Here is a 10,591-nt window from a genome sequence, read left to right as displayed (position 1 = left end):
ATTATGGTTGGCAGTAACCATTAAAAGTGAAAAATATGGTCAACCATAAACCAGTAGTCATAAATATTTATTTGTTTTAGTACAATAGGTAAGCATGCACAGTTTAATAATAGCATTTCATGAAGATTCGTCTTTGAACAACAGGTTATTGCAAGTAGTAAGCAGTAGAAGGACACGACTCCTTTTTGGAGCGTCCCGAATAGTTTGCACTGAAAGCTGCATGGGTGAGTGTGTGTGTATGCCTGTGTCCGAGTGTGTGTATGTGGGTATGTGAGTGCCGGGTATTGTCCGACAACTGCCTAACATATTAAATATATAGTAGATAGTAACGAACGCAAGGGTAAGCCACAATTAAAAATCACATAGGGTTCTTAAGTGAAAGAATGCAACAAACGGATAGGCCGAAACGCAATTAATAACAACAAATGCCGCCGAGTGCTTAATGTGATGTGTAGACGATCCTCGGGGATCAACAGCTTGCAAAAATACATATCTCTCTCTGTATGCCGAAAATAGTTACTTTCTCTAACTGCCTAAATCTCTGTAATTTCCATGGTCAATCACTCTTTGACACCCGAAATTGGAGCTATTGCTGCATCTGCTGAATTCGCTGCATTTGAGTGACTATCTGCGCAGATCGATGACCTTGATCTTGGCCTGGTTGTCCATCCGTATGTGCTGCGCCTCCATGAAAAGCGGCGGATCATTTGGATGCGGATGAAAGCCCGACTGCCGACACTGCGCGATATAGTCCAGTCCGTAATGTGGCGTGAGTATAAAGAAACCAGTGCTGTCAGAGGAAGATATGATAACAAGATAAGTAGGTGCTATCCAAAATGACTCATGAATGACTCACGTGTTGTACTTGGGTGCGCACACGATCGCCAATGCTTCGGGCATCATAATTTGATAGGAGCAATGCGTGTGCAGGTCAACGGAGGACAAGAACGCAGTCTGGGTGGGATGGGTCTGAAGAAGGGCAGACAATAAACAAAAAGTTTACAATAAAGACATTTAACACCCACATGTATCCATCCCAGCGTAATCAATTGCATCTGATCCTGCACATCGAATATCTGCTCCTCGTGCATCGTGTTGCAGCTATCCGGAGTTCCCTGCTGTTGCGGCGTGATGATGTGCGTGATGTTCAACTGGTTCTGCGACAGATGACCAGCCAACACTCCGCATGTCTCAATGTTCTTCGAGGTGTTGGCAAGGGCCAGTTTGAGGAACACCTCCATCGTATCCCCGGGAACATGAACCAGTCGCAAAGAGCCCGCCAGCAGAGAATCCGTACGGTTGTACGACGGCTTCTGGTTGCGATCGAAGCTTGGCTTGGAGCTGAAACAAAAAAAGGAAGTTTAAAAATAGCAATCTATTGAAAAAATGAATATTAAGCTACCCAACAAATGGAAAAAAATCCAATCCTAAATATTATCGAACTGATAATAACTTTTTAAAGTCGTATAGATTATGAAGTCTAACTGTTTGATGAAACTATCAGTATAATGGGCCTGTCAGTATTCTTATCAAGTTTAATCAAAGTGGGATCGTTTTATTGCCGACGATCGTTCGATAAGCCAGCCTAGGTCTTATGTTTGTTTGAGGTGTCCTATTTCAAACCTCAAACCAGGGGAATGCAGTTTGTAAACAGCAACGGAGCAAAGCAGTGCAAGTATACTGCGTTGTCGGAGAGGCTACTGTCGACGTTGTTTACAGAAATTCTTGGGTTCTCATATTTTGAAATTCAAATAGATGACTAATTCTGGATAACCAGACTGAACAAGGGATTTCTTTGTGCATGAACTAGATAACTAAACTAGACAAGGGAACATTCAGTCCGTATGCTTAGTTTATAAACCCCTCTTTGAATCTCACTTGGCTGTCTTGTCGGCGGCTGCTTCGTTGGCAGCGGGCAGCAGGAGTCCCGATCCCGGCAGACTGCGATTGGCGCCCGTGGGGAAGTCATTGGGATAGACGACCTGGTCGAGCAGGTCCAAATCCGGAGCCGATGGCTGGTTGCCCTCGTCGATGAGCACATGCAAGTTGGCCGGTATGAGAGATGGCACACCGCTAGCTCCTCCGGCCTTCTCCCTTTCCTTCTGCCGCTGGCGCTCTTTTTCCCGCTCCAGCTCCCTCACCCGCTCCGCCTCCTTGCTGGCCAGGAACTGCTCGTACTCCCGCTGGTAGTGGGTCAGCAGCTTGGTGCGCAGCTTCTCCGTCGTGGGCATTATCTCGTCCTTGATCTTCTTGTTGATGTCCCGCACTTCGGCCTTGACACTGCCATAATCCGGATGCTGGCGGATCTTCTCGATGAAGAGGGTCATGTAGCGCAAGTAGAGGATGAAGGCGTTCTCGTGGTTGCCCTCCCGCAGGTAAACATTGGCCATGCGCAGCATCTCGGTGCCAGAGCGATAGTACCTGCAAGGACATGGCGAGTGAGTAACTGAGAACCCCAAAGTCCTTGGCCACACAAGGTCGCAGCCTTGGTGGAATTGACCGTGGAAACGAACGCCTTAAATCGAAGGACTCACCGCGTAACGGGCATGTTCTTGTCCACCTCGATGAGATTGCCACAATGCGACAAGTGCTTCATCCGCTCCTGCGGCTCCACGACGCCCATGCTCATGTTGTTCACAGCCTTGGACATGGTTTCACTAGCTCCTCCTGCTGTTCCAGCTCCTGGTCCTGACTTCCGCTGCCTGTTTCCTTTTCGAGTCCTTCAACTACTGTCTGGGGTCACTGCTCGCATCGATTTGGACGCACAATTCCAATGCTATTCCTCAATCTTCTTGCGTTGAGAATTACTCATAATTACGCAGGTGGCGTCTTTTGAAAAACAGCTGTTCTTTCGCAGTCAGCTGTGGTGTGGGAGAAACATCGATGACATCGATATTTTTAAAACATCGATGCATCGATGTTTCCCCACCTCTAACCTATCGATACCAGAACAACAGAAGTGGCGACCTTTGCGAACGTTACTTTTGAATTTGAATTTAAAAAAATAATTTAGAGTGTTCTAGCTTGGAAACTTCTGGTAATGTTTGGTGATTTCAAAACAGTTGGAATTTATTATAAAAACCTACAATGACATTGTTAATAATTATTTTTGAATTTAAAAGAAGTCTAAGATTCCAACTGTTTTGTTTAAATTTTGGCAATGTTTTTGTGGCTTTCGCGCGTGTCGAAATATAAAGAACACACTTGCTTCAGGTGTTTAAACAAAAGAATAAGGAACTTGTTTTTAAATTCTTAAAGAATGACCCAGCTTAAAATACAAATAACATTTTAACGTAAAAGATTTTACATTGAAGTTTTCTTGAATTAAAGTTTTCTAATGGTACCTTGCTAATTTGTATTTTTTAAAGGGAAACCGTAGAATCCCAATGGAATTGCACATTCCTAATCCGTATCGCCAGCAATATAAAACACGGCTAATCTAGGCAATACTCTTAAGTTTTCGCGATAGCAGCTTTTATCAATTGGTAATTTTAAGACCCCTCAGCTGAATTGATGTTGAACAATCTTTGAGCGTTCATTTAGTAGTAGCGCGTTGGTCGATCCCAAAAGAAGTCGGCAGAAAACTTGTTTCTGGGGTAAGCTAAATACAAAATTCGAAATAATTAGTGGTGCAAATATCGTTTGCAGCGGTCAAAGTGCACACTTGTTTACCCAAGTATATTAGCACTAAGTGGCCCAATCTTATACCCCTGATCTGCGGAAACTAACGAGGCGATATGATAAGCTATCGGTGGATTATTTAAAGCAAACAGATCGGGCAAAACCAACAGTGCAGGTGGGAATATTCGGAGGACTTAAAGGAGGTTTTGGCATAAGATAAAAACTAAGTGCATTATTTAGTTTTCTTATATACATTTTTTAGCACAATTTGCATAGTCTTGAGCAAAACACTTACAGTTCTTCTCAGAAACTTCAACAAATTTCAGTTTTAAATCTGTCTTGGATATTTTTTATTTTGAACAACTTTTACTGTCTATATATTGCAAAATGTATATTTATCTTTGCTACACAAGTTCTTAGCTATGTTTAAAACAATAAAAAATGTGTTAATTATTATAGACCATTAGACATTATGGGTTATTCGAAATATTCTCTGTACTCTCTTTTAAAATGTCAGTTAATACAAGCTCAATACTTGATATAGTTTTGTCCATGTCGTTTGTGATAGCTATCAAACATGTATTTGTATGAACGAAAATAGATTGAGAGACCGCCTTGTTTGATTGACCGCTTGAGCGACTGACCAACTGACTGATGGATGGCACGTACGCCCCCAAAGCGCCCAATAAAATGAAAACCGAAGCCCCGAAAACCCATTCACAGAAGCAAGCGCCGAAAGCCGAGGTCCCCGATTCGGGTTCGGCTTGAAACTGAGTTTGGCTTCCAGCCGAAATGGTTGGCTCGATCAGTCGAGTGCCAGCTTGGGCGCAAAACGGGCCACAAACCACGGATCTCGGTTTCAATTCGAGATAGTTTCGTTTTGCAATTGTTACGAGGGGAGGGGTCAAAAAAAATAAATAAATAAATAAACTGTCGCGTTCGTGGAAAGATAAATAAATCGAAAAAAGTGGGGCCCAGCGTGTTTTGAAATCGGCTCTTGGCATCGACAAACACCGAACTGCAACTGAAAACGCTGCACATTATCCATTAATTGAGGGGATATAAAGCGTGTGATAAGCGCACAATAATTACATAAATTATTTTAGCACTAATTAAAGCCCCGACCAAGTTTAAACCATAAATGACAGTGTCAGTGTTAATAAGCCCCGAACAGTTGCAGTGAATACAGTGCCAGTTTTACACAAAGGAAAAGGAGTTCACATTGCATAAACCTCAAAAACAAAAAAAAAACAAGTCCAAGCATCCCTAAATCAGTGCAAGTAACCACCTCAGTGAGAGATACACATATATCGTATATACTTATCTTATAAAAGGCCCATCAAACGAAATCTTCTGTAATTTGCTCAATTGGCGCGTTTGTCCGGCGATCAGCGTTTGGCGGCCCGTATCCAAGAGATACTTTTGCAGTATCTTTATGGTATATACAATTTGATTGCTCTCTTTTTCGAGTAAGCGTGTAAGCATGTGTGTGCGTTACATTTTTAAGCCTCCAGGCGATTGCAAAAGTATCTGAAATCGAAATCCGCACAAAAGATACATGTGTTTGCCGGGCCATTTGTATCTGTATCTTGTGCGATGGCCCTGCAGCTGATAGTCGCTGTTTTATCGTCGAGCATATTTATTTAATTTTCGTTTTCAATGTCAGGCCCGTGGTGTGTAAATTATGCAAAGTGTATAGACTAATGGGGGTCGGGTGGTCGGTTGGTCGTTTGGTCGGTTGGTCGGTTACTCAGGTGGCTGAGCCACTGGCACTGCTTTACATTCACGGCAATTACTCACTCGATTTCCTACTTAACGCCTTTTGCGGGAATCCAGGAAAGAAACAGAGAGTTCTATATGGAACCCAGTGCGCATACAAAAAAAGTCGATTCATCATTAAATTCGAAACAATAGCAAGCGGAAAAAATAGGAAAAAAACGAGGGAAGAGAGGGGTGCTGCTAATGCGCGGGAGTGGAAAACCCCAACTACTTTTGGTTTCGAGATATACAATAGCGGTCAACATAAAAGAACAATGTTAATAAATAATAATTTTAGATATTAATAATAATTTTTTCTAATATTGTTGTTATTTTTATCTGAAATTGCCATGTATTTTCACAATCAAACAATCAATCCTTCCTGACATTACAAATATATTCTATACTTACAATGATATTAAAAAAAAAATTGCATCTCAATAAAATGTTGTATAACCTAATGTGAGTAATAATATGACTAAAACAATCCGCTTTAAAATTTTAAAAATGATTTTCGCGTAATTTATATAATCTAATAACTTAAAGAAAATTTTAAAGATTCCAATTCCATATAGTTAGACAATTGGTAAAAAATACAATAATTGATATAAGTCAGAATATAACAAGGATTTAAATAATAATTAATAGGTATAGATATTATGTCTGTGTGTTTTTCCAAATTTATTAAGCAGTTCTGTTGTGCTGACCGCCGCTGTAGTAACCATTGAGCCACTGAAGAAGCCGCTTGTGTTTCGCAACTGATAAAAACCGGTTTCGAAGACGGGCATTGATATTGATAAGAGATCCCTCGTCTGTCATCTTACAACTGCGGGTCGGTTGTTTGTTTTGTTATTATTATTACTGTTATTGTTATTGTTATTGCAGCTCGGCTTGTTATTGCTATTGTTATTGTTAATGCCATTGTCGATGGGTCTGCTGGAGGTCACACCCGCCCAATCTTAGCCCCATTCGAAGTGCGATTGCCAACGACCGCGGGGGGAATTTGCATTTGTCCGCTTTATCTATAGACAACTGATAGATGAGGGCCGGATGGATCGTTTTGGATCCAGCTGTCCAGCTGTCCGACTGTCCGACTGTCAATCGATTATCGCTTTCGTCACCATGTCGTTTTGTTGCAGATATTTGCAATCAACAAGCGGATTGCCAAACACGAGCGCGGTCTTTTCATTTACGCGTTTCTGAATTGCTATAGCAATGATTATAGAGCGGACAGATACAGATACTTATATTGCAATTACTCTGATTTTTCATTGATCAGAACTTAAAGGATGTGATTTCAGTAATAAAAGTTACTTAAAAAAGTAATCTTTAAAATATTCTGACAAACGGTTATATTTAAAAAATTTAAAAACTTTTATATTATTTAATATTTTATTGGCCATTAGTTTTCGGCAATTTTAAGTGCGGTCTGATCGAAATATAATTTACAAAGTGTTTAAGCTTATGAATTAACATCTTTTAAATTTTTCGTTAATTTAATTTGATCTTGGCTAGAGGTCTATTTGTTTTCTACTAATTTGACTAATTAATTGATTATTAGGATATAATTTGTTATCTACACTCATTAAAAACCTATTAACATTCAAGACTCATTTGTGGCCATTACTTACTAGTTGTAGAATAATGTAGTTAAAATTTGTATATTTTAAATTTTAGCCATAGAACTGTGTAGATAAATTTTTATCTTTAATTAAAGAGTAACATCCATTTATCGTGATTTTTGAAATTTTTTTTTTCAGCGTGATAAATTGTAAATATTTATGTCAAAGATAACGCTCTATATAACTATACATTTTGCTATAAATTAAGAGAAGTTAAACAAATAGGGAAAGGTTAGACTGCTGCTAAATATTTTGCTTTCTTAAATAATTTTTTTAAATACCTATATTTTTAGATCAAAGTCAAGTGCCACAACCCGAAGATGGGCATTAGCAAACTAGCTTTCTTGTCTCTTTTGGCCCTGAGTTCACTGTGCGGATTGGCCAGTGCCACCTACAAAGTGGGCGTGGGCCGAGCGGACATCACAGGACCGCCAGTGGAGATCAATTTTGTGAGTATCTCTCCATAATATTTTTGATTTTCATAGGATTAATTCGTTAATCTCCTCTGATAGATGGGCTATGCCCACATCAAGCAGGTGGGTCGTGGCATCCACACCCGAGTGTTTGCCCGTGCTTTTGTGGTGGAGGACGAGAAGGGCAACAGAGTGGCCTTCGTAAGTGCAGATGCCGGGATGATGGGCTTCGGCCTGAAGAGGGAGGTGATAAAGCGTCTGCAGGCACGCTATGGCAATGTCTATCATACTGACAACGTGGCCATAAGTGGCACCCACACCCACGGAGCACCGGGTGGATTCCTGATGCACCTGCTCTACGACATCTCCATTCTGGGCTTTGTTCCCCAGACCTTTGAGGTCATGTCCCAGGGGATTTATTTGGTGAGTGTGTAATATATACAAATCAAAAACATAAATTACCTATTGCAATTTCCATTCCCACAGGCCATTAAACGTGCCACAGACAACCTGGTCGATGGTCGCATCTTTCTGTCCAAGACCACAGTGCTGAATGTCAACATCAATCGTTCGCCCACATCCTACCTGAGGAATCCCGCCGAGGAACGGGCCCAATACGAACACGACACGGACAAGACACTGACTCAGCTGAGATTTGTGGACCTGGAGAACAATCTGCTGGGTGCTTTCAACTGGTATGCAGTCCATGCTACATCGATGAACAACACCAACCAGCTGGTGACCAGCGATAATGTGGGCTATGCTGCTCTCCTCCTGGAAAAGGAGTACAATCCGAATAAGATGCCTGGGAAGGGGAAATTCGTGGGCGCATTCTGCTCCTCGAACCTTGGAGATGTTTCCCCCAACATAATGGGTCCCAAGTGCTCCATTTCTGGCAATGAATGCGACCTGCTGTCTTCCCGTTGTCCCGCTGGCGAGGGCGAATGTTTTGCCTCCGGACCGGGAAGGGATATGTTCGAGAGCACCCAGATTTTGGGCCAAAGGTTGTCGGATGCTGCTCTGGGATTGCTCAACGAACAGAGCCAGGAATCCACTGCTCGGGAGGTGACTGGAGACGTGAGGTTCATCCACCAGTTTGTGGACATGCCCAATTACAATGGTAGCACCTACAATCCGCTGACCAGAAAGGTCGACAAGGTCAGAGGTTGCCAGCCCGCCATGGGTTACAGCTTTGCTGCCGGCACCACCGATGGACCGGGAGCCTTCAGCTTCGAGCAGGGAACCACCACGGACAACGCCATGTGGAACTTTGTGCGCGACTTCATTGCCGCTCCCACGCAGGAGGACATCAAGTGTCATGAGCCGAAACCCATTCTTTTGGCCACCGGCAGAGTGAGTACCCCAAAAAAGATACAAATTTGGAAGTTCTACTTAAGTACATAGTACAGATTTGTTAGGTACATTTTATTTCGTGCCTAGAAGTATGGAACTTAAAGTTATTTTTTATATTTGAGAAGTTTAATGATTGCTTATATTTCATATAAATATATGAGTTCGAAAAACTAACATTTTAGACTTGAAATAGACTATTAAATATTTATAATAGTTTCAAAATATTTATTCTATTTAATTCTATCAAATGACTTCAAATACTTTTTTCATTACTTTATATCCCATAAAATGAAAGCTGGAATTAATGAAGGCATCCATTTTTATGAAGTTGCTAGCACAATTAATGACTTATGTTTATTTTTAAGCTGACTCAATTTAGCTAACATTAAGTACAGAGCAGTTGTCAGACAATAAATCACTGGGTTATTGGGTCATCCATTTCTACTTGTCATTATTCAGAGATCTTAGAATGTACTCCAAGTGTTTTTTTTTAACTTAAAGGTTTTCCCAACCCACCAAATATTTATTTATTATTTATTTAATTGTCATTTTAGGCCACCTTCCCCTATGAGTGGCAGCCAAAGATTGTCTCAGATCAGCTGCTGAAAATTGGAGACGTTATTATTGCAGCCGTGCCCTGCGAATTCACAACGATGGCAGGACGACGACTCCGAAATCAAATCCGTGCCGCAGCCTCCGCCGCTGGAGGCATCGATACCGAGGTGATCATCGCCGGACTGACCAACATATACACCAGTTACACAGTGACCCCGGAGGAGTACCAGGCGCAGCGTTACGAGGCAGCCTCCACGATCTTCGGGCCCCACACACACTCCATTTACATGGACGTATTCGAGCGACTGACCAAGGCAATGATGCGGAACGAGACCGTGGATGCGGGTCCGAGTCCGCCGTACATGAACGATGTGATGCTATCGCTGAATACCGGAGTGCTCTTCGACGGACACCCCATAAACACGGACTTTGGCTACGTGAAATTGCAGCCCAACAAGGAGTACGGCATTAACGAGACCGTGAAGGTCACCTACATTTCCGGAAATCCGCGAAACAACCTGTTTACCGAGAAAACTTACTTCACCGTGGAGCGCAAGATTAACGAGGATCGCTGGAAGGTGGCCTACACGGATGCCAGTTGGGAGACCAAGTGAGTTTGTGCTGGCTCAATCCAAAAACATAGTAATTAACCTTATGTGTTTTGATTTCAGGATGGTCTGGCATCGAACCAACACGATCCTGGGCTTCAGCGAACTGGACATCTATTGGAACATAAGTCCGCAAACGCTTCCCGGGGAATATCGCATCCGACACTCCGGAGAGTACAAGTACATCCTGGGCGGAAAGTATCCCTATGAGGGTCTCACGCACTCCTTTACGGTCAAAGAGGACTAGGGGACTTGCACCATGGAGTGATCCTATAAATATTCCTGGCCAGACAATTGTCGGGTCCATCAAACGCAAAAACCAACACTGAATCCATGTATTTATTTACCATTTGTAAGTGACGAAGGAAAAGCTTTATTTTTGCTAAACGCGAATAAAAAAGATGCCAAATTTTGTTGAAACTAAGCATTGCGTTTTTCATTTTATCAAATTTTAGCTTCTTAATTTCATTTTCATAGAAAAAAAGTTAGTTTACAAATAAATTAAGCTGTTTGACTATGTGGGTTTTAGTTTGTTTTGCCGATCGGTTGTCTTTAATAATATTCATTTGTATTTAAAAAAAGGCCCTGCTGAAATCACCCTAATTTATAAAGATAATAAATATTAATTTAATATTTTGAATTTCCCGCCAAAACTTCGATC

General features: G+C 41.6%; 2 protein-coding genes across 6 annotated transcripts; one reads left to right on the top strand and one right to left on the bottom strand.

Annotated features, from left to right (window-relative positions):
- Window positions 1-54: 54 nt before the first annotated feature.
- Window positions 55-2,840, bottom strand: LOC108148975 (STAM-binding protein). The gene is made up of 5 exons (XM_017276314.2): window positions 2,535-2,840; window positions 1,879-2,421; window positions 1,026-1,341; window positions 857-969; window positions 55-790 (listed from the first exon to the last, which is right to left on the bottom strand). Exons 1-5 carry the CDS (start codon window positions 2,648-2,650, stop codon window positions 625-627), a joined length of 1,254 nt encoding a protein of 417 aa, XP_017131803.1. The 5' UTR covers window positions 2,651-2,840; the 3' UTR covers window positions 55-624.
- Window positions 2,841-3,538: 698 nt separating this feature from the next.
- On the top strand, window positions 3,539-10,354 carry LOC108148894 (neutral ceramidase). 5 transcript variants are annotated; one of them, XM_017276207.2, is made up of 6 exons: window positions 3,539-3,596; window positions 7,295-7,450; window positions 7,514-7,837; window positions 7,901-8,767; window positions 9,322-9,932; window positions 9,994-10,354. In XM_017276207.2, exons 2-6 carry the CDS (start codon window positions 7,322-7,324, stop codon window positions 10,175-10,177), a joined length of 2,115 nt encoding a protein of 704 aa, XP_017131696.1. In that variant the 5' UTR covers window positions 3,539-3,596; window positions 7,295-7,321; the 3' UTR covers window positions 10,178-10,354. The 5 variants fall into 5 exon arrangements, with proteins under 5 accessions (XP_017131696.1, XP_017131697.1, XP_017131693.1 ...); XM_017276208.2 differs by lacking the exon at window positions 3,539-3,596 and adding an exon at window positions 4,424-4,897; XM_017276204.2 differs by lacking the exon at window positions 3,539-3,596 and adding an exon at window positions 4,424-5,059.
- Window positions 10,355-10,591: the final 237 nt, after the last annotated feature.

Source organism: Drosophila elegans, unplaced genomic scaffold (genome assembly GCF_018152505.1).
Source record: "Drosophila elegans isolate 14027-0461.03 unplaced genomic scaffold, ASM1815250v1 contig_476, whole genome shotgun sequence".
NCBI lineage: Eukaryota > Metazoa > Arthropoda > Insecta > Diptera > Drosophilidae > Drosophila > Drosophila elegans.
Note: the sequence above shows the minus strand (reverse complement) of the source record. Positions and strands in the feature narration are given on the sequence as shown.

Bases quoted from the DNA above. Each gene is read 5' to 3' on its own strand.
- LOC108148975 (XM_017276314.2), bottom strand. From the start codon at position 2,650: ATGTCCAAGGCTGTGAACAACATGAGCATGGGCGTCGTGGAGCCGCAG. The intron at 2,422-2,534 runs GTGAGTCCTTCG...ATGTCCTTGCAG, and splicing joins AAGAACATGCCCGTTACGCG to GTACTATCGCTCTGGCACCG. The intron at 791-856 runs GTGAGTCATTCA...TTCCTCTGACAG, and splicing joins TGCGCACCCAAGTACAACAC to CACTGGTTTCTTTATACTCA.
- LOC108148894 (XM_017276204.2), top strand. The intron at 7,838-7,900 runs GTGAGTGTGTAA...CCATTCCCACAG, and splicing joins TGTCCCAGGGGATTTATTTG to GCCATTAAACGTGCCACAGA. The intron at 8,768-9,321 runs GTGAGTACCCCA...TTGTCATTTTAG, and splicing joins TTCTTTTGGCCACCGGCAGA to GCCACCTTCCCCTATGAGTG.